The sequence below is a fragment of the Chiloscyllium plagiosum genome, unplaced genomic scaffold (assembly GCF_037043375.1).
Source record: "Chiloscyllium plagiosum isolate Xiang-an unplaced genomic scaffold, Cpla_swu_hap1 HiC_scaffold_27, whole genome shotgun sequence".
Lineage (NCBI taxonomy): Eukaryota > Metazoa > Chordata > Chondrichthyes > Orectolobiformes > Hemiscylliidae > Chiloscyllium > Chiloscyllium plagiosum.
Window position 1 is genome coordinate 44,812,738 of NW_028270165.1, and position 24,688 is coordinate 44,837,425.

At 46.6% G+C, this 24,688-nt stretch overlaps 1 protein-coding gene across 1 annotated transcript in view; it reads right to left on the reverse strand.

Annotated features, from left to right (window-relative positions):
* LOC148143843 (uncharacterized) overlaps window positions 1-23,911 on the reverse strand; it is a 99,115-nt gene extending 75,204 nt beyond the window's left edge. Inside the window, exon 1 of the mRNA XM_087975273.1 lies at window positions 22,295-23,911. Within this exon, the coding sequence (XP_087831399.1) occupies window positions 22,295-23,539 (1,245 nt within the window). The 5' untranslated portion in view covers window positions 23,540-23,911. The remainder of the gene's footprint in view (window positions 1-22,294) is intronic.
* Between the last annotated feature and the right edge of the window lie 777 nt (window positions 23,912-24,688).

Below are 24,688 nucleotides of genomic sequence, written 5' to 3' on the forward strand. Positions count from 1 at the left end.
CACGACAGAACAGTTACGTGAGACAGCACAGAAACGGACCCTTCAGTCCAACTATTCCATGCTGTCTATGTTCTCAAACTAAACTGGTGCCACTTGCCAGTGTTTGGCCCATATCCGTCCGCACCGTGCCTCTTCATATACTTATCCAAATGTCTTTTAAACGTTGCATCTGAATGTGCATCCACCACTTCCTCTTTACATTCACTCCACACGTGAAACACTCTGTTTATAAACAAACTTTTCCTGATTCTGTCCGCTCCGTGAATTCATTCCCTTTCCTTTCGGTTGCTGCAAGTCGTAAATTGAAGCCTAGAATGAAAAACATGGAAAAGGAGTTGTGAAGAGAGTACCATACACTCAGATGGTTGACAGAATAAGGAGGTTACAGTCTGGAGCAAACTCAATCTTCATTCAGAGAGAGCAGCAGCAGCTTCCGAAGCTCATGTTCCAACGTCTGCATTCAGACAATAGGAAGGCTCTGATTGGCAGGAGGACCAGTCACCTTCCGGTCCTCCAGGGCTCCTGACTGGCCTCTTTCACTACCCTGTCTCCCAATGATGCAACTTTCAAAGAACTATGTACCTGATTTGGAGATGCCGGTGTTGGACTGGGGTGTGCGAAGTTAAATTTCACACAATACCAGGTGATACTCTAACAGGCTCATTTGTAAGCACTAGCATTTGGAGCACTGCTCTTTCATCAGGTGGTTGTGTCTTATGATTCTGTTCCACAAACACCCAATGAAGAAGCTCGTGCTTCCAAATAAGCCAGTTGGACGATAACCTGGTGTTGAGTTTTAACTTTATCCACCCCAGTCCAATACCAGCACCTCCACATCATGTCTAGTGAACCAAGCACACACTTCTCAGTGCTGCCAGGAAACTACAATGCTGATGACATTGCACTCCTGAAAATTTTACAATTTCTAACAATGCTGGCTACTCATTCACTGCTGCAACCGATACACAACGTTGGAAACATAGTACAGGAGACTGTCAGAAATGAGCACAGCAGGTCAGGCAGCATCTGAGGAGCAGGAACATCAACGTTTCTGGCAAAAACCTGAGGAAGGGCTTTTGCCCGAAATGTCAATGTCCCTGGTCCTCGCATGCTGCCTGACCTGCAGTGCTTTGCTAGCACCACTCTAATCTTGAATCTGATCTCCAGCATCAGCAGTTCTCACTTTCACATGTAAAATGAGCAGTTTTAAAACAAAAACCTGTTGCAGTTTAAAGCTCTCAGTGAGAGTCTGAGCTCAGTGTGAAGTTCAGGTAATCTTTATTGTGACCCAACTTTGTTACAGCTTCAGAATCTCCCAGCAGAAAGGCATAGAAAAAGTAGCAATTTTTAAAAAATCGCTCAAGGTCAAAGTGCAACCCCTCACTTTCTTCATTATTGGTCACCACTGAGTCGTCCCTTTGTAACTGCATCCTTGGTACAGCCTTAACCTAGAGGAAGTATTGCCTCACTCAGCAATTTCAACCTGTATTCCAATCAAGTTGGATGAGCAGCGTAGAGTCCACCAGACTGTTGTGGGGCTGGAGTCACGTGTAGGCCAGACCGGGTAAAGGATGCAGCTGGGACGACTGCTCTAATAACTGCTCAAGTCTTCCCTAAAAAAGAACTGAGTGAATCAGATGGGGGTTTTCTTCCACCCCCACCCCACCGACAATGGTTTCACCGTTAGATTCTGAACTCCAGATTTCTGACCAAATTCGAATTCCACCATCTGTCACGGTGGGAATCGAACTCGGGAGCCACTGGAACTGGGTTGATAGTCCAGTTAATAAAGGCACTCGGCCGTCATTCTTTCAATCCCCTGCAATGCCACATGATCCCGCTGGTGGCTCCGCAGGTGGGAGGAGCAGTTGAAGGCCTCTCCCCTACGTGGACTCACGGTGCCTCAGCAGGGCAGAGGCCTGGAAAAAGGCCTACCCCCACACTGTGTAGGGGAACGGCCTCTTCCCCCGTGTGGACCCACTGGTGGATCAGCAAGAAGGAAGCCTGGGTAAAGGCCTACCCGCACTCTGGGCAGCTGAAGGGCCTCTTCCCCTGTGTGGACCCGTTGGTGCCTCAACAGGTTGGAGGATTCGCGGAATGTCTTTCTGCACTCGGGGCAGCTGAAGGGCCTCTCCCCCGTGTGGACCCACCGGTGCCTCAGCAGGGCAGAGGCCTGGGTAAAGGCCTTCCCGCACTCAGGGCAGCTGATTCCCTGCTGTGACTACACTGTGCCTGGATTGTTGACTGGCTGGGAGATTGTGGATTGAGGCTTGATTGACTGAATGTTTGTTTAATCCAGAAGGTGTAGAAGGGGGGGTTCAGAGCTTCAACAGACATCCAGCAGAGCTGAGAACAGACAGACATCCACATGCCTTTTAAATGTTGTAATTGTGCCAGCCTCTACCACTTCCTCTGGCAGTTCGTTCCATACATGCACCACCCTCTGAAGTGGTTGCCCCTCCAATCTCTTAAATCATTCCACTCTCACCTCAAACATATGCCTTCTAGTTTTGGACTGCCCTACCCTGGGGAAAAGACCTTAGGGTTTCCCCTCTATCCATGGCCCTTACAAAGGTCTATAAGTTTACCCCTCAGCCTCGGATTCTCCATGGAAAATGCCCCTGGCCTATTCTTTTCTGACCCCTTTCAAAGTTTCATAACATCTTTCCTACAGCAGGGAGACCAGAACTAACTGCAGTATTCCAAAAGTGGCTTAACCAACATCCTGGACAGCCACAACATGACCTCCCAACTCATCTACTCAATGCTCTGACCAACAAAGGCTATCCTGTCTACCTGAGAACTATGGAACCTGCACTCCAAGGACTCTTTGTTCTGCAACATTCCCCCTAACTGTGTCAGTCCTGCCTGGATTACTTGACCAAAATGCAACAACTCTCATTTCTCCAAATTAAATTCCATTTACCACTCTTTGGCCCATCCGATCAATTCTAATTTATAGCGAACTCACTTTTCTCTCTCATTCCCTAGAAGCTGAAAATCTCCATCCCACACACACTCCCTCCATTCTCACTTTGCTGACCCTAATCCCTACTGTACCTCATCCTGAAGGGTCTGGTTCATGCTGATTAACAGGCCCACACCCGGGGGGAGGGGGGGCGTCTAATTGAAACATACATAATCTTCAAAGCCCGGACAGAGTGGACATTGCGAAGATGTTTCCATTGGTAGGACAGACTTGGGCCAGAGGGCACAGCCTTAGAGTACAGGGAAGACCTTTTAGAACGGAGAAACTTCTTCAGCCAGAGAGCGGTGAATCTGTGGAATCTATTTCCACAGAAGGCTGTGCAGGCCAGGTCACTGAGGATATTTAAAACTGAGACAGACAGGTTCTTGAGTATCAAGGGGATCAAAGGTTACGGGGAGAATGGGGCAGGTGGGACTAGTTTAGTTTGTGAACACAGTCAGCATGGTCTAGTTGGATTGAAGGGTCTGTTTGTGCTCTCTGGCTCTGTAACTGTTCTAAACTGGTCTTGAAACCATTTTCATGCCTTCCTCTTGTTGAAAAATCCAATTAAGATCATGGCTAATCTATTCACCATCTGAGATCCTCCTCCCTGCATTGTCCCAACTACCCTTAATTCCCCTACCATTGCAAAAACCCATCCAATTGTGTCTTGAATATACTTAATGAAGGTGCCTCTACTGCTTCCTGGGGCAGAGAATTCCATAGATACACTACACTCCAGGAAAAGCAGTTCCTCCTCATCTCTGTCCTAAATTTACTCCTCCTAATCTTGAGCCTGGTTTCATTCACCAGCAGAAATGACTCAATAAGTAGAGTTTCATCCTCACAGTGCAATGAATTCCCACTTTGCACCAAAACCTCGGATTTACTCACTCACTCAGTTGCTGTCTCACAAATGCAAGATTTCATTGTACCTTCTACTCCCATTAAGGGCAAAACATCTTTGAAAAGTCCTCAGAAACACTTCTGCTCTCACCGAAGATGATTAGAGTCATACAGCACAGAAACAGACCCTTTGTCCATCCACATTAAGGGCAAAGCATCTTTGAAAGCTGCTCTGAAACTCCAGCCTTCACAATCACACTTCTGCTCTCACTGAAGATGATTAGAGTTATATAGAACCGAATCAGACCCTTTGTCCATCCACACATCATTCCTGATGAAGTGCTCGGGACCGAAATGTCGACTCTCCTGGTCCTCAGATGCTGCCTGACTTACCACCTTTTTCAGCACCACACTTTGACTCTCATCTCCAACATCTGCAGTTCTCACTTTCTCCACATCCCAAAGTATCACCATTTAAACAATACATCTCCTTCCTGCTTTTTTGTTTCATAGCAAAGACTATAACTTCACATTGAGATACTGCATTTGCCACGTGTTTGTAAATTGTGGTCTTCTCGACTTCCGGGAGTCTGAGCATAAACTTGGGGAACGGATTGGCGAGCATCACAGCTGGGTCCGCAGAGGCTGACCAGACCTCCCAGTCACCATCGATTTTAATTCCCCTTCCCACTCCCTTTCTGACAAGAACATCATAGCCTTCCTCTATTGCCACAACGAACCAAACCGCAAATTAGGGAACAACACCCCATCGTCCGCCCGGGCAGACTACAGCCTGCAGGACCCAACATCGAGTTCTCCAATTTCAAATAACCTCCCTTTCCATCACCCGACTCCCTTCTCAGCCCCATGCCCCTCACTACCATTCCTTCCTGCCACCAACCTGATTTCTTCCACCCAATGATTAATGACTGATTCTTCACCTATCCCCACTTTAGCCCCCGGTCCTGGCACCCATCCCCAGTCCTGAAGAAGGGTTACACCCGAAATATCGACTTCTACACCTCGTGATGCTGCCTGATTTGCTGTGTCCTTCCAGCCTCCTGTCTGTCTATTTTGCCAATTGAGACACAGACCTCGATCACTTTTCCATAGTCCGTCCCCTCCCTGGGTTCAATCCCTTTCCTTTCAGTTGCTGTAAGTCAACAATTGAACTCCGGAAAGAAATAGAAATGGCAAAGGGGGCGAGAAAAGAGAGTGCTGTACTCACAGATCTTAGACAGAGGAAAGAATTTGCAGTCTGGGTGAAGCTCAATGTTGATTCAGAAAGAGAGGAGCAGGAGTAGCAGCTTCAGAAATTCATGGTCCAACTTCCGCATTCAGACAATGGGGTGGCTCTGATTGGCAGGAGGACCAGTTTTGTTTTGGTCCTCCACGGTTCCCTATTGGACCATCAAAGGAAGGTCGCGCGCCATTTTTTGCGGAAAGCGATGAGCATGCCCAGTGTTTAGCTGACACCGGTGGGCATGTGCACTGCGTTACTGACACCGGGAAACATGCAGTATGCTCACTAGGGATGCTGGTGTTCCTGTCAGATTTTAAGAGTCCGAATGCCAATACGACAAAAAAGGGGTCGAGCTACAATTTGTTTTTCCCTGTGATTCGACATTGTATTGTTTTTGCATTCTGTCTGGCTGCTCAACTTTTGTATGTCTTTTCCCCACGTTGCGCGAGTCCAGAACTGGAGGGCATGGGTTTAGGGTGAGAGGGGAAAGATTTCTGAGGGGCAACCTTTTTGCACAGAATGCTGGTGGGGATCAGCCAGAGGAAGTGGTGGAGGCCAGTACAATGATAATATTTAAAATGCATCTGGATGGGGATATGAATAGGACAGATTCAGAGGGATAAGGGGCCAAATGCTGGCAAATGGGTCACTAGATTAATTTAGGATATCTGGTCGGCATAGACCGAAGGGTATGTTTCTGTGCTCTGTGACGCTATTTCTAGATAGTTGGAACCAACTTCACAAGACTAGGACTAGGCCATTCACCCCTTACAGTCAAGATCAGAGTGGTGTTGGAAATCACAGCAGGTCAGGCAGCATCCAAGGAGCAGGAAAATCGATGTTTCAGGCAAAAGCCTCGAATGCTGCTTGACCGGCTGTGCTTTTCCAGCACCACTCTAATCTTGACTCTAATCTCCTGCATCTGCAGTGCTCATTTTCGCCCATTCACCCCTTCCAGCCTGTCCTGAGCGGTGGCCTGACTGCGTTTATTTCAGTGAAAGAATCAGACAGATTTCAGCAGCTCTTTTAAAAAACTTGAACACGCTTTCTGGCTTTAACGATGTTTCTGAAGATATCATTTTAGGTTTAGGGTGTAGGTTTGATATCCAGACGTTTCATCACCTGGCTAGGTAACATCTTCAGTGGCGACGCCAAGTGAAGCAAAGCTGTTGTCTCCTGCTTTATATTTATATCTTTCTCCTGGATGGGGTTCCTGGGGTTTGTGGTGATGTCATTTCCTGTTCGTTTTCTGAGAGGCTGATAGATGGTATCTCAGTCTATGTGTTTGTTTATGGCGTTGAGGTTGGAGTGCCAGGCCTCTAGGAATTCTCTGGCAAGTCTTTGCTTAGCCTGCCCCAGGATAGATGTGTTGTCCCAGTCGAAATGATGTTTTTTTTCATCCATGTGTAGGGCTACGAGGCCTGGCACTCCAAGCACAACACCATAAACAAACACATTGATCTACATGCCATCTATCAACCCCTCAGAAAATGAACAGGAAATGACATCACCACATACCCCAGGAACCCCATCCAGGTGAAAGATATAAATAGAAAGCAGGAGACACAGCTTCGCTTCACTTGGAGTTCGCCACTGATGATGTTACCTAGCCAGGTGATGAAACGTCTGGATATCAAACCTACAGCCCAGCGAGCAAACCTCCACCCTAAACCTCCAACCTGAGCTACAAACCTTGCAAAAATCATTTTAGGTATTCTCAATTTTGAAGATCAGCCATTTATCACCCCTCCCAACTCCCAGGTAGAGTCATTACTATCCATTATCTCTCTCTCTCTCTGTTCTTTGAAGGGCTTGATACAGCGGTCAAAGATGGTTCGAGGCTTGAGAAAGGACGGGTGTGGTGGGGGCTGGGGAGAATAGAGACCAAAAGGATGGGGGACAGAGAGAGAGAGAAAATGGCAGTCAGAGGGTGGGGGTAGAGAGAGAGAATGAGTGGGGTTGATAGAGAGATTGAGTGGGGAAGAGAGAGTGGGCGTGGCGGAGAGGTGGGGAAGGGCAGGGTGTTACTAGGCACACAGAAACACAAGATGGCTACTGAGCCATCAGTTGGCCAACTTGACACACAAGATGGCCGCTGGATCATAATATGGAGAGAAACAGCAGAGCAGATACAGACACTGCCTGGGGCCACCAGAATGCCAGCACAATCGACTCACAACCCAGGTGATTAGTTTAAGGCGGGTGGGGGAGAGAATACACATGAGTAATGAACACTGCCCGCTGAAGTGTCTGGTTCCAGCCAACACCTCTTATAGAAGTGTCAGCGGAGCAGGTAAGGGCTGTTTGGCAGGGGCTGCTTGAAGGCTCGGTGACGTTTGTTTAACTGTTTAAATTTGAAAGTTTTTTTTTTAAAAAGCGCGAAGCGGATCTGGAAGTTGGTGTAGCGTAAGCTTACCTGGGTAGGTTTCTTTCCCTATAAAAGCACGCAGGAGAGGAACCCGAGGCACTGCAGAGGTGCCTAACCTAATAATAAGAACCGTTGTGGTAAGTAGGTAAGTGCTGCATTTTGCTTGTTCTATTCTTGGACCTAGTTTGTTTTTAAAAGGTTACTTTTAGAGGGATGGCAGTGAAGGCAGTGCAATGTTCCTCTTGCAACATGTTTGAGGTGAGGGATGCCATGGTCATCCCTGCTGATTACTCTTGCAGGAAGTGCACCCATCTCCAGCTCCTCCAAGACCATGTTAGGGAACTGGAGTTGGATGAACTTAGGATCATTCGGGAGGCAGAGGGGGTCATAGATCGGAGCTTTAGGGAAGTAGTAACTCCAAAGATTGCAAACAGATGGATGACAGTGAGGGGGACTGGGAAGAAGCAGCCAGTGCAGGGACCCCTGCGGCCGTTACCCTCAAGAACAAGTATACCATTTTGGATACTTGTGGGGGGGACGACTTACCAGGGGTAAGCAATGGGGTTCAGGCCTCTGGCATGGAGCCTGTCCCCGTTGCTCAGAAGGAAAGGGTGGAGAAGAGCAGAGCAATAGTTCGGGGCACAGATAGGCGGTTCTGTGGGGGCGAGAGAGACTCACGTTTGGTATGTTGCCTCCCAGGTGCAAGGGTACGTGACGTCTCTGATCGTGTTTTCCGGATCCTTAAGGGGGAGGGGGAGCAGCCTGAAGTCGTGGTCCACATTGGCACAAACGACATAGGTAGGAAGAGGGTTGAGGATGTTAGGCAGGCTTTCAGGGAGCTAGGTTGGAAGCTCAGAGTTAGAACAAACAGAGTTGTTGTCTCTGGTTTGTTACCCGTGCCACGTGATAGAGAGTCGAGGAATAAGGAGAGAGAACAGTTAAATGCGTGGCTACAGGGATGGTGCAGGAGGGAGGGATTCCGGTATCTGGATAACTGGGGTTCTTTCTGGGGAAGGTGGGACCTCTATAAACAGGATGGTCTACACCTGAACCTGAGGGGCACCAGTATCCTTGGGGGAAGGTTTGCTAGTGCTCTTCAGGGGGGTTTAAACTAATTCTACAGGGGCATGGGAACCTAGACTGTAGCTTTAGGGTGCAGGACCTGGAGTGTAGGGAGGTTAGGAACATGGCATCAATCTCAAAGGAGGGTGCCTGTAAACAGGAAAGTGGCTTGAAGTGTGTCTCCTTCAATGCAAGAAGTATATGAAATAAAGTAGGTGAACTTGCAGCATGGATTGGTATCTGGGATTTCGATGTTGTGGCTATTACGGAGACATGGGTAGAACAGGGACAGGATTGGCTGTTACAGGTTCCAGGGTTTAAATGTTTTAGTAGGGTCAGAGGTGGGGGTAAAAGAGGGGGAGGTGTGGCATTGCTTGTCAAAGATAGTATTACAGCGGTGGAAAGGACGATGGATGAAGACTCGCCATCTGAGGTAGTTTGGGCTGAGGTTAGGAATAGGAAAGGTGAGGTCACCCTGTTAGGAGTTTTCTACAGGCCTCCTAATAGTCCTAGAGACATAGAAGAAAGGATTGATTCAGGAGAAGAGTGAAAGTAATAGGGTGATTGTTATGGGGGACTTTAACTTTCCAGATATTGACTGGGAAAGCTATAGCTCGAGTTCGTTAGATGGGTCGGTGTTTGTCCAATGTGTGCAGGAGGGTTTCCTGACACAATATGTAGACAGGCCAACAAGAGGTGAGGCCATACTGGATTTGGTTCTGGGTAACGAACCAGGCCAGGTGTTAGAATTGGAGGTAGGTGAGCACTTTGGGGACAGTGACCACAATTCGGTGACTTTTACTCTAGTGATGGAGAGGGATAAGTATGCACTGCAGGGCAAGAGTTATAGCTGAGGGCAGAGAAATTATGATATGGTGAGGCACGACTTAGGATGCGTGGCTTGGAAAAGTAGGCTTCAAGGGAAGGGCGCAATTGATATGTGGATCTTGTTCAAGGAGCAACTATTGAGTGTTCTTGATAAGTATGTACCTGTCAGGCAGAGAGGAAAGGGTCGTGTGAGGGAACCGTGGTTTAATAAGGAATTGGAATCCCTTGTTAAAGGGAAGAGGGCAGCCTATGTAAAGATGAGGTGTGAAGGTTCAATTGGGGCGATTGATAGTTATAAGGTAGCCAGGAAGGATCTGAAGAGAGAGCTAAAAGCAGCAAGGAGGGGACATGAAAAGTTCTCAGTTGGTAGGATTAGGGAAAACCCAAAGGCTTTCTATAGGTATGTCGGGAATAAAAGAATGACTAGAGTAGGAATAGGTCCAGTCAAGGATAGTAGTGGGAAGTTGCGTGTGGAGGCTGAAGAGATTGGGGAAGACACTGAATGAATATTTTCGTCAGTATTCACTCAGGAACAGGACATTATTGCCGATGTGAATACTGCGTCACAATTTATTAGAATGGATGGCTTTGAGGTATGTAGGAAAGAGGTGTTGGAAATCCTGGAAAGGGTGAAAATAGATAAGTCCCCTGGGCCTGATGGCATTTATCCTAGGATTCTCTGGGAAGCAAGGGAGGAGATTGCAGAGCCATTGGCCTTGATTTTTATGTCCTCAGTGTCTACAGGAATAGTGCCAGAAGACTGGAGGATAGCAAATGTGGTTCCCTTGTTCAAGAAGGGGAGTAGGGATAACCCTAGTAACTATAGGCCGGCGAGTCTCACTTCTGTCGGGGCAAAAGTCTTAGAGAGAATTGTAAGGGATAGGATTTATGAACATCTGGAAGTGTAGGTCGTGCCTCACAAACCTTATTGAATTCTTTGAGAAGGTGAATAAGGAGGTGGACGAGGCTAAAGCGGTAGATGTGGTGTATATGGATTTTAGTAAGGCGTTTGATAAGGTTCCCCATGCTAGGCTACTGCAAAAAATACGGAGGTATGGCATTGAGGGTGAGTTGGAGGTTTGGATTAGGAATTGGTTGGCTGGAAGAAGACAGAGGGTAGTAGTTGATGGAAAAGGTTCATCTTGGAGTGCAGTTACTAGCGGTGTTCCGCAAGGATCTGTTTTGGGACCATTGCTGTTTGTCATTTTTATAAATGACCTGGAGGAGGGGCTAGAAGGTTGGGTGAGCAAGTTTGCGGATGATACGAAAGTCGGTGGAGTTGTTGACAGTGAGGAAGGCTGTAGCAGGTTACAGCGGGATATCGATAAGCTGCAGAGCTGGGAAGAAAAGTGGCAAATGGAGTTCAATGTAGGTAAGTGTGAAGTGATTCACTTTGGTAAGAGTAACAAGAAGATGGGGTACTGGGCTAATGGTTGGATACTTGGTAGTGTGGATGAGCAGAGGGATCTTGGTGTCCATGTACACAGATCTCTGAAAGTTGCCATCCAGGTAAATAGTGCTGTGAAGAAGGCATATGGCGTACTGGCTTTTATTGGTAGAGGAATTGAGTTCCGGAGTCCTGAGGTCATGTTGCAGATGTATAAGACTCTGGTGCGGCCGCATCTGGAGTATTGTGTGCAGTTTTGGTCGCCATACTATAGGAAGGATGTGGAGGCACTGGAACGGGTGCAAAGGAGGTTTACCAGGATGTTGCCTGGTATGGTAGAAAGTTCGTATGAGGAAAGGCCGAGGCACTTGGGGCTGTTTTCATTGGAGAAAAGAAGGTTTAGGAGTGACTTGATAGAGGTGTACAAGATGTTTAGGGGTTTAGATAGGGTTGACCATGAGAACCTTTTTCCACGTATGGAGTCAGCTATTACGAGGGGGCATAGCTTTAAATTAAGGGGTGGTAGGTATAGGACAGATGTTAGGGGTAGACTCTTTACTCAGCGAGTCGTGAGTTCATGGAATGCCCTGCCAGTAGCAGTGGTGGACTCTCCCTCTTTATGGGCATTTAAACGGGCATTGGATAGGCATATGGAGGATAGTGGGCTAGTGTAGGTTAGGTGGGCTTGGTTCGGCGCAACATCGAGGGCCCAAGGGCCTGTACTGCACTGTATTTTTCTATGTTCAATGTCTTTGGGATGGATCCAAAACTTACTTCGTTAATGATTGAAAATACTTTGACCTCTGGAACTGCCTGCCAGAGAGTGTGTTGGAGTCAGATTCAATTATGGATCATTAAACTGAAAAGGAAAGCAAGGTACTGTAGTGGATGTCAGAATATGAGTTTCCTGATTGGGATTGTTCACTTGCTCCTGTTACCATTTCAGGTTGCTAACTTTTCGTTAGCATCCTGCACATGTTGGGAATTCTTCTCCTTTCTAGTATCTCAGTGACAAATCTAGTTTATGAATTGTTCCTATGATATCTCATGAGCGGGTTTATGATATTCACAGTGTTGTGGGTCACAGTGTGTCCAAGTGAGGAAAAACAAACTGTTCATCTTAAATATTTGATTTTAAACAATGGAAATAAAATTAATGTTTGGTAAACACAACTTGCTGTGTAGTAAGATCATCAGAAATAGGAATGGGAGTAAGTAATTGACCGTTGAGATGCTCTGTCTTTCATTTATCTAAATTCTCTTTCCTGCACTTGTTTTTTCATGACTTCATCTGCTGAAGTGACTACACTCCAAAAGCTTGTGATTTCAACATAAGAGCATAAGAACTAGGAGCAAGAGTCAGCCTCCCGGCCCTTCGAGTCTGCTCCACCACTCAATAAGATCATGACTAATCTTTTTGTGGACTATGCTGCACTTACCTGCGTTTTCACCATATCCTTAATTCTTTTATTTTTCAAAAACGTATCTCCTGCTTCTAGTGATTGCTGAAGTAATGTCAAATCCTTCCCTGGGCAAGGAATTCCATAGATTAACAACCCTCTGGGTGAAGAAGTTTCTTCTCAGTTCAGTTTTAAACCTGCTTCCTCTAATCTTGAGGCCATGTGCTCTTATCCTAGTCTCACCTACCAATGCAACATCATACTTCTATTTCTTTCATAATTTAATATATTTCTGTAAGATCCCCTCCAAACAAACCTGCTGGACTATAACCTGGTGTCATGTGACTTATGACTAAAAAATTTGTTATTACGCATCCTCATAGCAGTGGGATTTCAGGGCTCGAAGATAGGGACACTACCGCTGCGCCTGAAAAAAAACCTCTGCAGCAAATAGGCCCTCTTCTATTGAATGAATGGGGAGAGGTTTCTTCTCAACATGGGATACAAATATTATACCCTCAGAGCCCTTTACACTAAATTGAGCCCTCTTCAGTTGAATGAATGGATGTGGAGGTGCCACAGTTGAATTGGTTGATAACGTTAAAAATCACATCTTCCCCCTGAATATGTGACATTACCACAATAGCCCCACAGCCCGTTGCAGTAAATTGGGTCATCTGCTGTTGAATGAATGAACGGAAATGAAAAGGGTGGATACACTGACGTGATTGTGAAATTCTCCACCAATCCCAAAGCTTGTGGTCGGTACCGACTAATCGGAGAGAGATATTGCAGAGGGTGGGACCAACACGACGCACAAAGCCAGCCGCCATTGGTCAGGTGGAGTAAGGTGCGCTCTGATTGGAGGGGCCGCGAATGACGCGCGTCACTGAAGGAGGAGATGGAATGAAGAAGAAAAACAAAGATGGCGGCGCGAGGCTGCGGTTTTCTCATCGACTCAGCGGGCGGTTTCTGACGGAGGGAGGGGGGCAGACAGGCATCGTTTACCTCAGAAAATACCTTTAAAATACATTTCAAATTAAAGCCAGAACTTTTCAAACAAAAGTTGTGAAGAAAAGGAGACAGTCCCCGGTGGGGTTTATTGTTTATTTTTGTATAATTCCCGGGGCCCGGGAAGGGGGAGGTGACAGTTATCGGGTGAACGAGAAAACAAATTAAAAATGTCGGCGGTGGAGGAGAGAGAGCCGGCGCCCGCGGCTTCTTCGGCGGCGGCCGGAGCCCAGGAGCTCAACAACCCCCCGGAGCTGGAGGAAGGTCCGAGCTCCAAGAAGCGGGGGGTCCGGCTGGAGGCTGGATTTGCTCAAGGCTTGTATCTATTAACTTATTTAAATGGTACCTACTGTATGGGGCTATGGTTTACATTAAAACCGGAGGATCATGTCAGAGTGTTTGTTTATATTGAGCAGTTGTAGTTGGTAAAATACACTCCCTGGAGGAGCACCTTCTATGATGTTGCATTTCTTGCCTTCTGCCCTTCCCCCATTTGTTATCTCTCATCTTGATTTTACTTTTTTTTTGGTCAAATTTAATTTCATATTAATGAGACTTGGTGTTCACTGTGTGTTATTAATTTGTTTGTTGAATTACTGTAAAAAAAAATTAATGGTGTCATGTCATTTCTGATGTCAGAGTTTGACATTGAATGTGCAGATGTGAATACCAATAAGTTGTGCAAATAAATCAAGAACTTGTGGTTCTAAAAAAAAAAGCAGTTCACTGATATTAATGGCATTGTCTCATTTGAGGATGATGATTTGAGTCTGACCAACAAACCGTTTCATGTCGTCACCCAATTTAATTAAAATTTTCTTTAACTTAATTAAAGAAAATAACCCTGGCAGGCTAAAATTTGTACAATTTGTTTATAAGATTTATTTATATGTCCCTTGCGCTCGATGTGGTCTCTGCCACATTGGGGAGACTGGACGCCAACTTGCAGAACATTTCAGGGAACAGCTCTGGGACGCCAAAACGAAACGACCCCACCGCCTTGTGGCTGAACGCTTTAACTCCCCCTCCCAATCCGTCAAGGACACGCAAGTACTCTGGTGCCTTCCCCTCCAAGCTCTAGCTACCTGACGCTTGGAGGAAGAACATCTTGTCTTCTGCCTTGGGACCCACCAACTACATAGGATCAATGTAGATTTCACCAGTTTCCTTATTTCCCCTCCCCTCCCCCCACACCACACACCTTGTCCCAGATCCAGAGTTGAAAAATGTGGTGCTGGAAAAATGCCTCGAGGCCATGCCTCTAGGAATTCCCTGGCTGTTCTCTGGCATGGCACTCATCCACAGATTCTATCAACAAACACATTGACCTGGACCCAATATACCGGCCACTGCAGCAGACAGTTGCAACTGACAACCGGAAGCGGCAGAGACAAACCACTATAAATGCTGGAGGAAACATCACAGAAGCGCTTCACAAGAGGCTCCCAAGCACTGAGGATATCACCTGGACAGGAGATGAAACGTCTGCAACAAACATTCCCAGCTCGGCGAACAGAACCACAACAATGAGCACCCGAGCTACAAATCTTCTCTCAAACTTTGAATTGAGCATAGGAGTTGGGACATCCTGTTGCAACTGTCACACGAGCCACACAACACAAGGCGTGGTCCTTCTCTGACTTACCATCCCTTGAAATATCGGGGGGAAGACACCCCTTTAATTGTAACATTCAGGAAATATGCCTTATTTCAACAAAAATGTGCTGTGCTCACAGATGTTTGGACAGAGAAAGGGAGTTGCAGTCTGGAGTGAAGCTCAACCTTCATTCAGAAAGAGAGGAGCAGCAGTAGCTTCAGAAGCTCACCGTCCAACTTGCGCATTCAGACAAAAGGGGGGCTCTTCTGGGCAAAATCTGGGAATGAAGCAATGTCTCCCCCTTTCCATTCCTTATCCTGGGAGGGAGAGAGAAAGGGGGAAGCACTGTTCACTTGCAACAACGGGAGGCAGTATGAATACAAGCAGGGAGCAGACTCTGCAAAAGTCAGTTTCAGTCGGCTTCTTCTGAAATATTGTGTGCAATCCTGGTCTCCCTCCTATAGGCAGGATGTTGTGAAACTTGAAAGGATTCAGAGAAGAGTCACAAGGCTGTTGCCAGGGTAGGAGGGTTTGAACCACAAGGAGAGGCTGAATAAGATGGGGCTGTTTTCCCTCGAGCATCGCAGGCTGAATGTGTGTTTTTTAAAGAGGTTTATAAAAACTTGAGTGTGGATGGGGTGAATAATCAAGGTCTTTTCCCTGGGATAGGGGGAGTGCGGAACTAGAGGGCATAGGTTAAGGGCGAGAGGGGGAAAATTTAAAAGGGACCTTGCAGTCAACCTTTTTTTTGCAGAGGGTGAAGCGTGTATGGAATGAGCTGCGGAGGAAGTGGTGGAGGCATCTGGATGGTTATATGCAAAGGAAGGGTTTAGAGGGATATGGACCAAGTGATGGCAAATGGAACTAGACTAATTTTGGATATCCGGTCGGCATGGACAAGTTAGATTGAAGGATCTGTTTCTGTGCTTTATGTCTCTGACTGTACGACTGGTGAAAAGTGTTGGCATTCGTCGAAACATTTATGCAACAGAAAATTATAAGAAGGTAAAGATAAACCTCACGTCATCGATCAATGAATCCTGGTGTAGTATGGATGTATTTCCAGTAATAGAGTCAGTATGGCATGGAAGGAGTCCAAAACGACGGCTTCTTTTACAAAAAGTCACACTTAAAACTTAAATCTGAGTCTTCTGGAATTGTAAGACAACCGTGCGTTAATATAAGACAGATAAGTCTGGGGTATATGTTACATATTTGATGGAATGTTTATGGCTCTAAAAGCCTGATTTGCAGTTGTTTCTGGGCTCATAATATTGCACTGCAGCATATTGTATATCTTCAGTAAGAACGTCAACACCGCATGATAGATGTCCATTCAGCAATTTGAGTGAACTCTTCCTGGAGTATGCAATCCACCACATTACCCTGCTGTATACATTTACGTATAGATCAGCACAAAGATCTTGGGTATTAAGAGAGGAAACAATGATCCACAGAAACTAGAAATGTGTGTTCTGATTTTCTATTGTGGACTGACAGCGATGACCTTTGCAATCTCTTTCCACAGGAATATTACAAGAGAAGAATTTGGAGGCAGAAATCTCAGACCAAACATCACATCGAAGTCTGACAATCGCTTGATTCACCAGGACTTGGATATAGATGGCCTTGAAAACAAAGGGGAGAAGGTCTGTCTGCTTTGTTAGGTTTTAAATGTCAGTGTGACTGGAAACTCACAGAGTCTTACATACCCACACACCAGAGTAGTGACTGGAACATGTTTTACAGAGTTCTCCAATTATCAGAGGGTTCACCAGTAACACCACACCTATGCTGTAAGTGTGAGCGAGTTTCAACTGATTGTTGAACCTGGAGAAATACGAGGACACCTGCACCATGGAGAAATCATGAAAATGCAGGGAGTGTTGGAACGGTTTCCCTTCCCCGCCTGCCCGATATTCATCAGCATTTATATACCGGGCAGCGGCCATTCACCTACATTCAGCACAGGAAAGGCTTCACTCAGTCGCATCACCTCCTGGTCCACATTGGGGAGAAACTGCTCATCTGCCCTGTATGCTGAAGCAGATGAAGGACATTTTTTTTTTATCCTGGATGGAGCATACTGCAGGTATATCTGAAATAGATACATTTGTCTCTATCCCATTGAGTCTCCAGCACAGGGCCAGTCTGGGCTGCTCAATTGGTGTCTCAGTGTTTATTATTCTGCACCTGAGCCTACATCCACCCCTCTTCATTGCCCCCCCATCTCCCCTCCATCAGCATAAAGATATCCCCCACTTTTCGAAAGTTCACTTTACACTACTTCACTTTAACAAAAGACCTACATTAATACCTGTTCTCACAAACCGAAAGAAATCCGAAGAGGATTGTCGCTTTTACAAAGAAAGGCATAATATAAATTAATTCATGGTAATTGCTTCTTCGCTTTAGGCCATTTCGGCTTATGAAAGGAACACTCTACTTTCAAATAGTGGGGGAAAGCTGTATCAATACAATACAGCACAGTCACAGGCCCTTCTCACTTGCTTTAGGCACACACACCCCCTCAAGCCTGTGCTACTTCTTAATTCTTACTTAGACCTGCTATTTATTGCCCATGTGTGGCTTCTGTTCCTCTATTCACCTCCCCTTCATGCATCTATCAAGATACACCTTAAACGTTGTTAAGGTGCCTGCTTCCATTACCTCCACTGGCAGTGCGTTCCAGAAACCCACCACCCCTCTGTGTAAATTCCCCACCCCCACCACTTTCCCCCCAAACAGTCCTTGAACCTCTTTTAGTTGAACTTTCTACTTTGGTGGGAAAAAAACACCTCTGACTATCAGAGAATCCCTCCAGTGTGGAAACAGACCATTTAGCCCAACAAGTCAACACTGGCCCTCTAAAGATTAACACATAGAGACTCGTTTTCTTACCCCCATTATCTACATTTACTCCTGACTAATGCACCGAACTTACACATCCCTGAACATTGGGGCAATTTACACACAGACAATCCAACTTATCCTGCCTCTCCCTGGACGCTATGGGTAATTTAGCATCGCTAATCCACCCTAACCTATACAAGTTTGGATTGTAGGAGGAAGCCCGAGCACCCGGAGGAAGCCCACACAGACACGGGAGGTGGGGTGCAGGGACAATGTGCCAACTCCACACAGATAGTTGCCTGAGACTAAAATCGAACGCAGATCTCTGGCACTGTGAGGCGTCAGTGCGAACCACTGAGCTACCATGCCACCCCTGTCCAGCCAATCTGTGTATCTCAGCATTTTGTCGAGGTCTCCTCTCAGCCTCTGTTTTTCCAAAGAAAATAATCCAGGTTTATGCCTCCTCTGCTCATAACGAGAGCCCTCCAGACTAGGCAATGTCCTGGTGAACCTTGTCTGTACCCTCTACCAGAGCACCCACATCCTTCCAGTAGCACCGTGACCAGAACTACACACTATATTCTGAATGTGGCCATAATAAACAGCTGTAACGTAACTCTTACACTCAAGGAAGTGTGCTGTGTGCTTTCTTGACCACGGTGCCCACCTGCATTACCACTTCCACGGATCTATATGCCCAGATCTCACTGTATGCCAGTGCTCCTATGTGTTCTGCCATTTATCATACAATTCTTATATTTCCTTCATCTCTATCGAGCTTCACCTTAACTGTCTTTCTCTCTTCATCTCTTTTTCCCCCCCTTCTCATCCCTCCACACATCAGCATATCATAAGACCATAGGAGCAGAAATTAGGCCATTCAGCCCATTGAGTCTGCTTCGCCACTCAACCCCATTCTCTCCCTTAACCCTTGATCCTCACGAACCTATCTATCTCCGTCTTAAATATATTCAGTAACCTGGCCTCCGCAGCCTTCTGTGGCAGTGAATTCCACAGACTCACCACACTCTGGCTGAAGGAGCCTCTCTTCCCTCTGTTCTAAAGGGTCTTCCCTTGACGCGAAGGCTGAGCCCTCAGGTTCTAGTCTGTCCTACCAATGGAAACACCTTCCCAACATCCACACCGTTCATTATTTTGTAGGTTTCAATTAGATCCCCTCTCATCCTTCTGAACTCCATGAAGTATAAACCTAGAGTCCTCTAATGTTCTTCATATGTTAAATTTTTCATTCCTGGACCATTCTTGTGAACCTCCTCTGAACATGTTCTAGGGCCAGTACATCCTTCCTGAGATATGGGGCCCACATCTACATACAGTACTCTAATTGTGGGCTGATCGGAGCCTTACAGAGCCTCAGAAGTACATCCCTGCATTTATATTCAAGTCTGATCAAAATAAATGCCATCATTGCATTTGCCTCCCCAACTACTGACTCAACCTGTAAGTTTACCTTGAGAGAATCCTGGAGTAGAACTCCATAGTCCCTTTTCACATCAGATTTCTGAATTTTCTCCCCATAATCCTTCTGTTCCAGAGTAGCAGCAGAGATTTCCAGACACCTCGATTGTTTTCAGGGATACCAAGGGATCTTTGGAATTGCCAGTATCTCAGGAGGAGGCAGAGGGGAATGTGGTGTGGTCCTGTAAACTGCAGAACTTTGCAACTCCCTGAATCAGCAGGAACTCTTTCTGGACCAAGAAACAAAAGGGCCACTGAGAAACTGCTACATCAGGAGGCAGAAATTAGGCCATTCAGCCCATTGAATGGTGGAGCAGACTCAATCATTCTTAAGTATCAAGGGTTACAGGGAGAATTGGGTTGAGAAACGTATCAGCCACGATTGAATAGTGGAGCAGACTCAATAGGCTGAATGGCCTAATTTCTGGTAGTTAACCATCCCTGGGAAGAAGGACGCAAAACAACAAGATGTTTCCTGGGACAGATGAGCGAAGTGTTTAATAAGCTCATGATAAAAGGACAATTAAGTTTGTCTGTGGAAGGAAGGCCCTGACGTAAAGGGTTTTTTTGCAGGAAACGCTGTATCAAACAAACCACTAAACCTCGAGGATAAGAAGGTAAGCTACAGACCGGAGATCTCCAGAAGTATGGGAAGGTGGTGTTAGAATCTAAAGAAGCATCACATCACAGATTTGAAAGCGAGGAATCTCCACCAGAATTCAACCAGAATGATGTAGCAGCAGTACTTGGAAGAAGAATGCTGCACTGAATCCCTGGACACTTCCAGAGACAGATACTGTTGGGGGAAACTCAGTTAAATTCTGCCATCAATTGGGTGATAGCCAAGTTGTGAGTGAGGTTGAACTTGGTTACATAGAAGAATACAGCGCAGTACAGGCCCTTTGGCCCTCGATGTTGCGCCGATCCAAGCCCACCTAACCTACACTAACCCACTATCCTCCATATGCCTATCCAATGCCTGCTTAAATGCCCATAAAGAGGGAGCATCCACCACTGCTACTGGCAGGGCATTCCATGAACTCACTACTCGCTGAGTAAAGAATCTACCCCTAACATCTGTCCTATACCGACCACCCCTTAATTTAAAGCTATGCCCCCTTGTAATAGCTGACTCCATACGTGGAAAAAGGTTCTCATGGTCAACCCTATCTAAACCTCTAATCATCTTGTACACCTCTATCAAGTCACCCCTAAACCTTCTTTTCTCCAATGAAAACTTGAGGAGTTTTATTTTTGGTTGCTCCATACAATAAAGTGTTAATCATTGTTTCAGCAGTTAATTGTGTGCAGTTTCTGAGTTAAGAGCCAAATTAAGACGATTCACCCACAACCACAGTGAGAGGCTGGGATTCATGTTGACTCCATTGCATTCAGCACTACATTACGTCAATACTTTTATAAAGCAAAGGCTGACAGCCACACCTATCTCAAAGAGAAACACCCAGAGGAGCGTGTCGCCCAATAATCTGTAAAATTAGCATGAAAAGTGGTGTAACCTGCTCTAGTGAAAAGAATAAATCCCCAACACTTTAAAATCAACAATCAGCAATTTATTTATCCAACTCTCACGGTGAACAAATGAACAAAAGTATTAACATACTGGATACAGGCCAGGAGCAGATGGGTGGCACTAGTTTAGTTGGGGATCATGGACTGGTTGGTCTGAAGGGTCTGTTTCCAGGCTGCATGACTCCATAGCACGGAATGAATGAGGATCCATCCCAAAGATGATAAAGGTTTCAAGCACCACCTTAGGCAAATGTGTGGACTCCCTCCAGATAACTGAGGGCAGTGGGACACTGTGAGGGTCAGTAGATCAGTCAGCCAGCCAGTTCTCTCCAGGAGACTTGTCTCTCAAGAAAGGAAGTGGTTTCCTGCCCCATCAGCCAGATTACCCAGTTTGGATTAGTTCCTATATTTCCAACAAAATAGGTAGACAGGGCAGTGTCTATAACAAATATGTTATTAAACTTGGAAGCATGCTGATGACATATACAAGGATGTTACCAGGATTCAAGGGTCTGTGTAAAAGGGAGAGGTTGGACAAGCTAAGATATTTTTATTTAGAGCATTAAGAGTCTGAGAGGGGCCCTTCAAGAAGTGAAGAGATCGTGAGAGGGTGAATGCACTCAGACTTTTATCCCGGGGTTGGGGAAGTGAGGGCTGGAGGGCATCAGTTTAAAGTTAGAGGAAAAAGAATAAAAGGAAATGTGAGGGGCAACGTTTCTTTTCACGCAGACGGTGGTACACATATGGAATGAGATGCCAGCGGAAGTGGTTGAGGTGGGTACATTAACAACATTTAAAAGGCATTGGGGCAAATACGTGGATAGGAAAGGTATGGAAGGAAATGGGCCAAGTGCAGGGAAATGGGCTTAGTGTTGATGGACAGTTTGGTCGGTGTGGACCATGTTGGGCCGAAGGGCCTGTCTCCTGCTGTAGGACTCTATGATTTGCATCTCTTTGTTGGTCAGACAGTTTTGAGTTTCCAAATGGAACATCTCACAATCAGGCCGAATAAAATCCAATCTCATTCGTCAACTCTGATGCGGAGGTGCAGGTGTTGAATTGGGGTGGACAAGGTCAGAAGTCACATGGCACCAGATGAAGTGATGAGGGGGCAGTACTCATGAAAGAGCAATGCTCCTAAAGCTTGTGATTTCAAATAAACTTGTTGCACTATAACATGGTGTCGTGTGACTTCAGACTTCTTCAACTCAAACTTGATGGGATACTTTGTCCAACTCGGCATATTTTATCAAGATTGCTTGGAGGAATTCTTTTTTTTAAAGATTAGATTCCCTACAGTATGGAAACAGGTCCTTTGGCCCAACAAGTCCACACTGGCCCTCCGCAGAGTAACCCAGCCATTCCCCTATCCCTATTCCTCTACATTTACCCCAACTAATGCACCACACCGACACATCCCTGAACACTATGGGACAATTTAGATGGGCCAATTCATCCTAACCTGCACACCTTTAGACCAGGGGAAGGAAACCAGAGCACTCAGAGGTAACCCATACAGACGTGGGGCGTGCAACGTGAAAGCTACACACAGACTGTCTCCCCAAGGGTGGAATTGAACCCAGGTCAGCATCGTGAGGCAGTGATACTAATCACTGAGTCACCATGCCACCCCTGAGCCATGTAGGTGGGCTTGGTGGGGGTGAGTCCAGCACAAAACACAAAAGCTCACCACACCCACTGTCAGAATGGGCAGGAGGTTCAGCCCTGGGGGTGACCCACTGCAGTGTCACTGGTGGAATCTGATTGTTGGATGCACTGGTGCCTCCGCAAGTTGCAGGACAATGAGAACCTCCGCCTGCAGTCAGGGCAGGCAAACGGCCTCTCCCCAGTGTGGACCCATTGATGGGCCAGCAGTTTGGAGGAGTGGGTGAACCCCTTCCCGCACTCGGGGCAGCTGAATGGCTTTTCCCTGGTGTGGACCCGCTGGTGGGACAGCAGGTCAGAGGAATTGCTGAAGACCTTACCACACTCAGAGCAAGCGAAAGGCCTCTCCCTCATGTGGATTTGCCGGTGTCTCAGCAGGTCCGAGGAATTGCTGAAGGCCTTCCCGCACACTGGACAGCTGAAGGGCCTCTCCCCCGTGTGGACCCGCTGATGGGCCAGCAGGTTGGAGGATTTACTGAAGGCCTTCCCGCATTCTGGGCAGCTGAAGGGCCTCTCCCCCGTGTGGATCCGCTGATGGGCCAGCAGGTTGGAGGAATTGCTGAAGGCCTTCCCACACTCTAGGCAGCTGAAGGGCCTCTCCCCCGTGTGGACCCGCTGGTGGCTCCGCAGGTGGGAGGTTTTGCTGAAGGCCTTCCCACACTCTGGGCAGCTGAAGGGCCTTTCCCCCGTGTGGATTCGCCGGTGGGTCAGCAGAGAGGAGGAATTGCTGAAGGCCTTCCCGCACTCTGGGCAGCTAAAGGGCCGCTCCCCCGTGTGGACCCGCTGATGGACCAGCAGGGAGGAGGAATTGCTGAAGGCCTTCCCGCACTCTGGGCAGCTGAAGGGCCTCACCCCCGTGTGGACCCGCCGGTGCCTCAGCAGGTTGGAGGAATCGCTGAAGGCCTTCCCACATTCGGGGCAGCTGAATGGCCTCTCCCCCGTGTGGACCCGCCGGTGCGTCAGCAGGTTGGAGGAATTGCTGAAGGCTTTCCCGCACTCGTGGCAACTGAAGAGCCTCTCCCCTGCATGGATTCGCTGGTGGGTCTGGAGGTTGTCCACCCAAGTGAATCCTTTCCCGCACATGGAGCAGTAAAACTTCCTCTCACCAGTGTGTATATGCTGGTGGGGCAGCAGGACACAGGAGCAAGTAAAGCCCTTTGCCCGCTCGGGGCAGGAGAACGGCCTCTTCCCAGTGTGATTGCACTGATGAGCCGCCAGGACAGGTGGGACATGGAAGCCCTTCCTGCAGTCGCCACAATTCCATGGTTTCTCAACAGGGCGTGTTTCCTCAGGTTTCTCCATGGCCGAAGCTTCAGCTGCACACACACGTGTACAACCCTGCCATGAATTCTTCTTTCCAGGCAGTAGAGTTGTTTCAGGCTCCACACTCAGTGCGCTGCAACAGTAGGGTCTTTCAACCGTACTCAAACTGGAACCAAAAAGAACGCTTTGCTCCTTCTCACAGAATCATAGTTGAAAATTGTTGCGGTCCTGATGGATTGAGTAACTATCAGACATTGATGTGAAAGTGAGGACTGGAGACGCTGGAGAGTCAGAGTCAAAAACTGCATCGCTGGAAAAGCACAGCACAGCAAGCAGCATCAGAGAAGCAGGAGAATCAACATTTTGGACATAAGCCCTTTATCTGTTAACTTGAAACTTCTGTCTTCAGATAGTCTGTAAGAAAAGATTACAAAAGTCATCACTGCCAATCCAGTTTTTTTTATAGATATTTTTATTAGAAATTTAACATTTTAACAAGTTTACAAAAATAAACAAAACCCTCAGATATAAACATTGATATACAATTAACTCAAATATACAATAGCCAAAATTTAACAAAAAACAGAAAAAAAACGAAAAAGAAAAAAATCAAACAAAACTCAACTATCTACTAATCTAACCTACAACTAACCAGAGTGTATATTTAAGTCTCTTACATGCTCGGGATGTGTTAGCATCAGATATAATAAAACCCGTATTCGTGCGGGATTCGTCCCCCGAGGGGCCCCGGACCAGCCAGGTTTGTAATCTCAATTAAATAAAAGCCCTTGTTAGGATAGCCAAAATATCTGTATTTATGTAATTCAAGAAGGGCTGCCATATTTTATAAAATAATTCGGTCTTTCGGTGCACAATATTTGTAAGGAAGTCAAGGGGAATACATTCCATAATTAATCTGTGCCAATTTGAAAGTCCAGGGTGGCCCTCAGCCGCCCAGTTCACCAAAATATTTTTCCTTGCACGAAAGAAAGAATAGAAAATAGTCTCTTCCCGTACGTGTCCAGGGAGGGAAGGTTTGAAAAGCCAAAGAGGAGAGATACAGGGTCCACTTTAATTTCCGTTCCTAAAATTTCTGTCAGGGTACTTGCTACTTTAGTCCAATATCTACGGATCTTATGACAGGTCTATAGGCAATGTACATGAGTGCCCACTTCTATTTTGCATTTA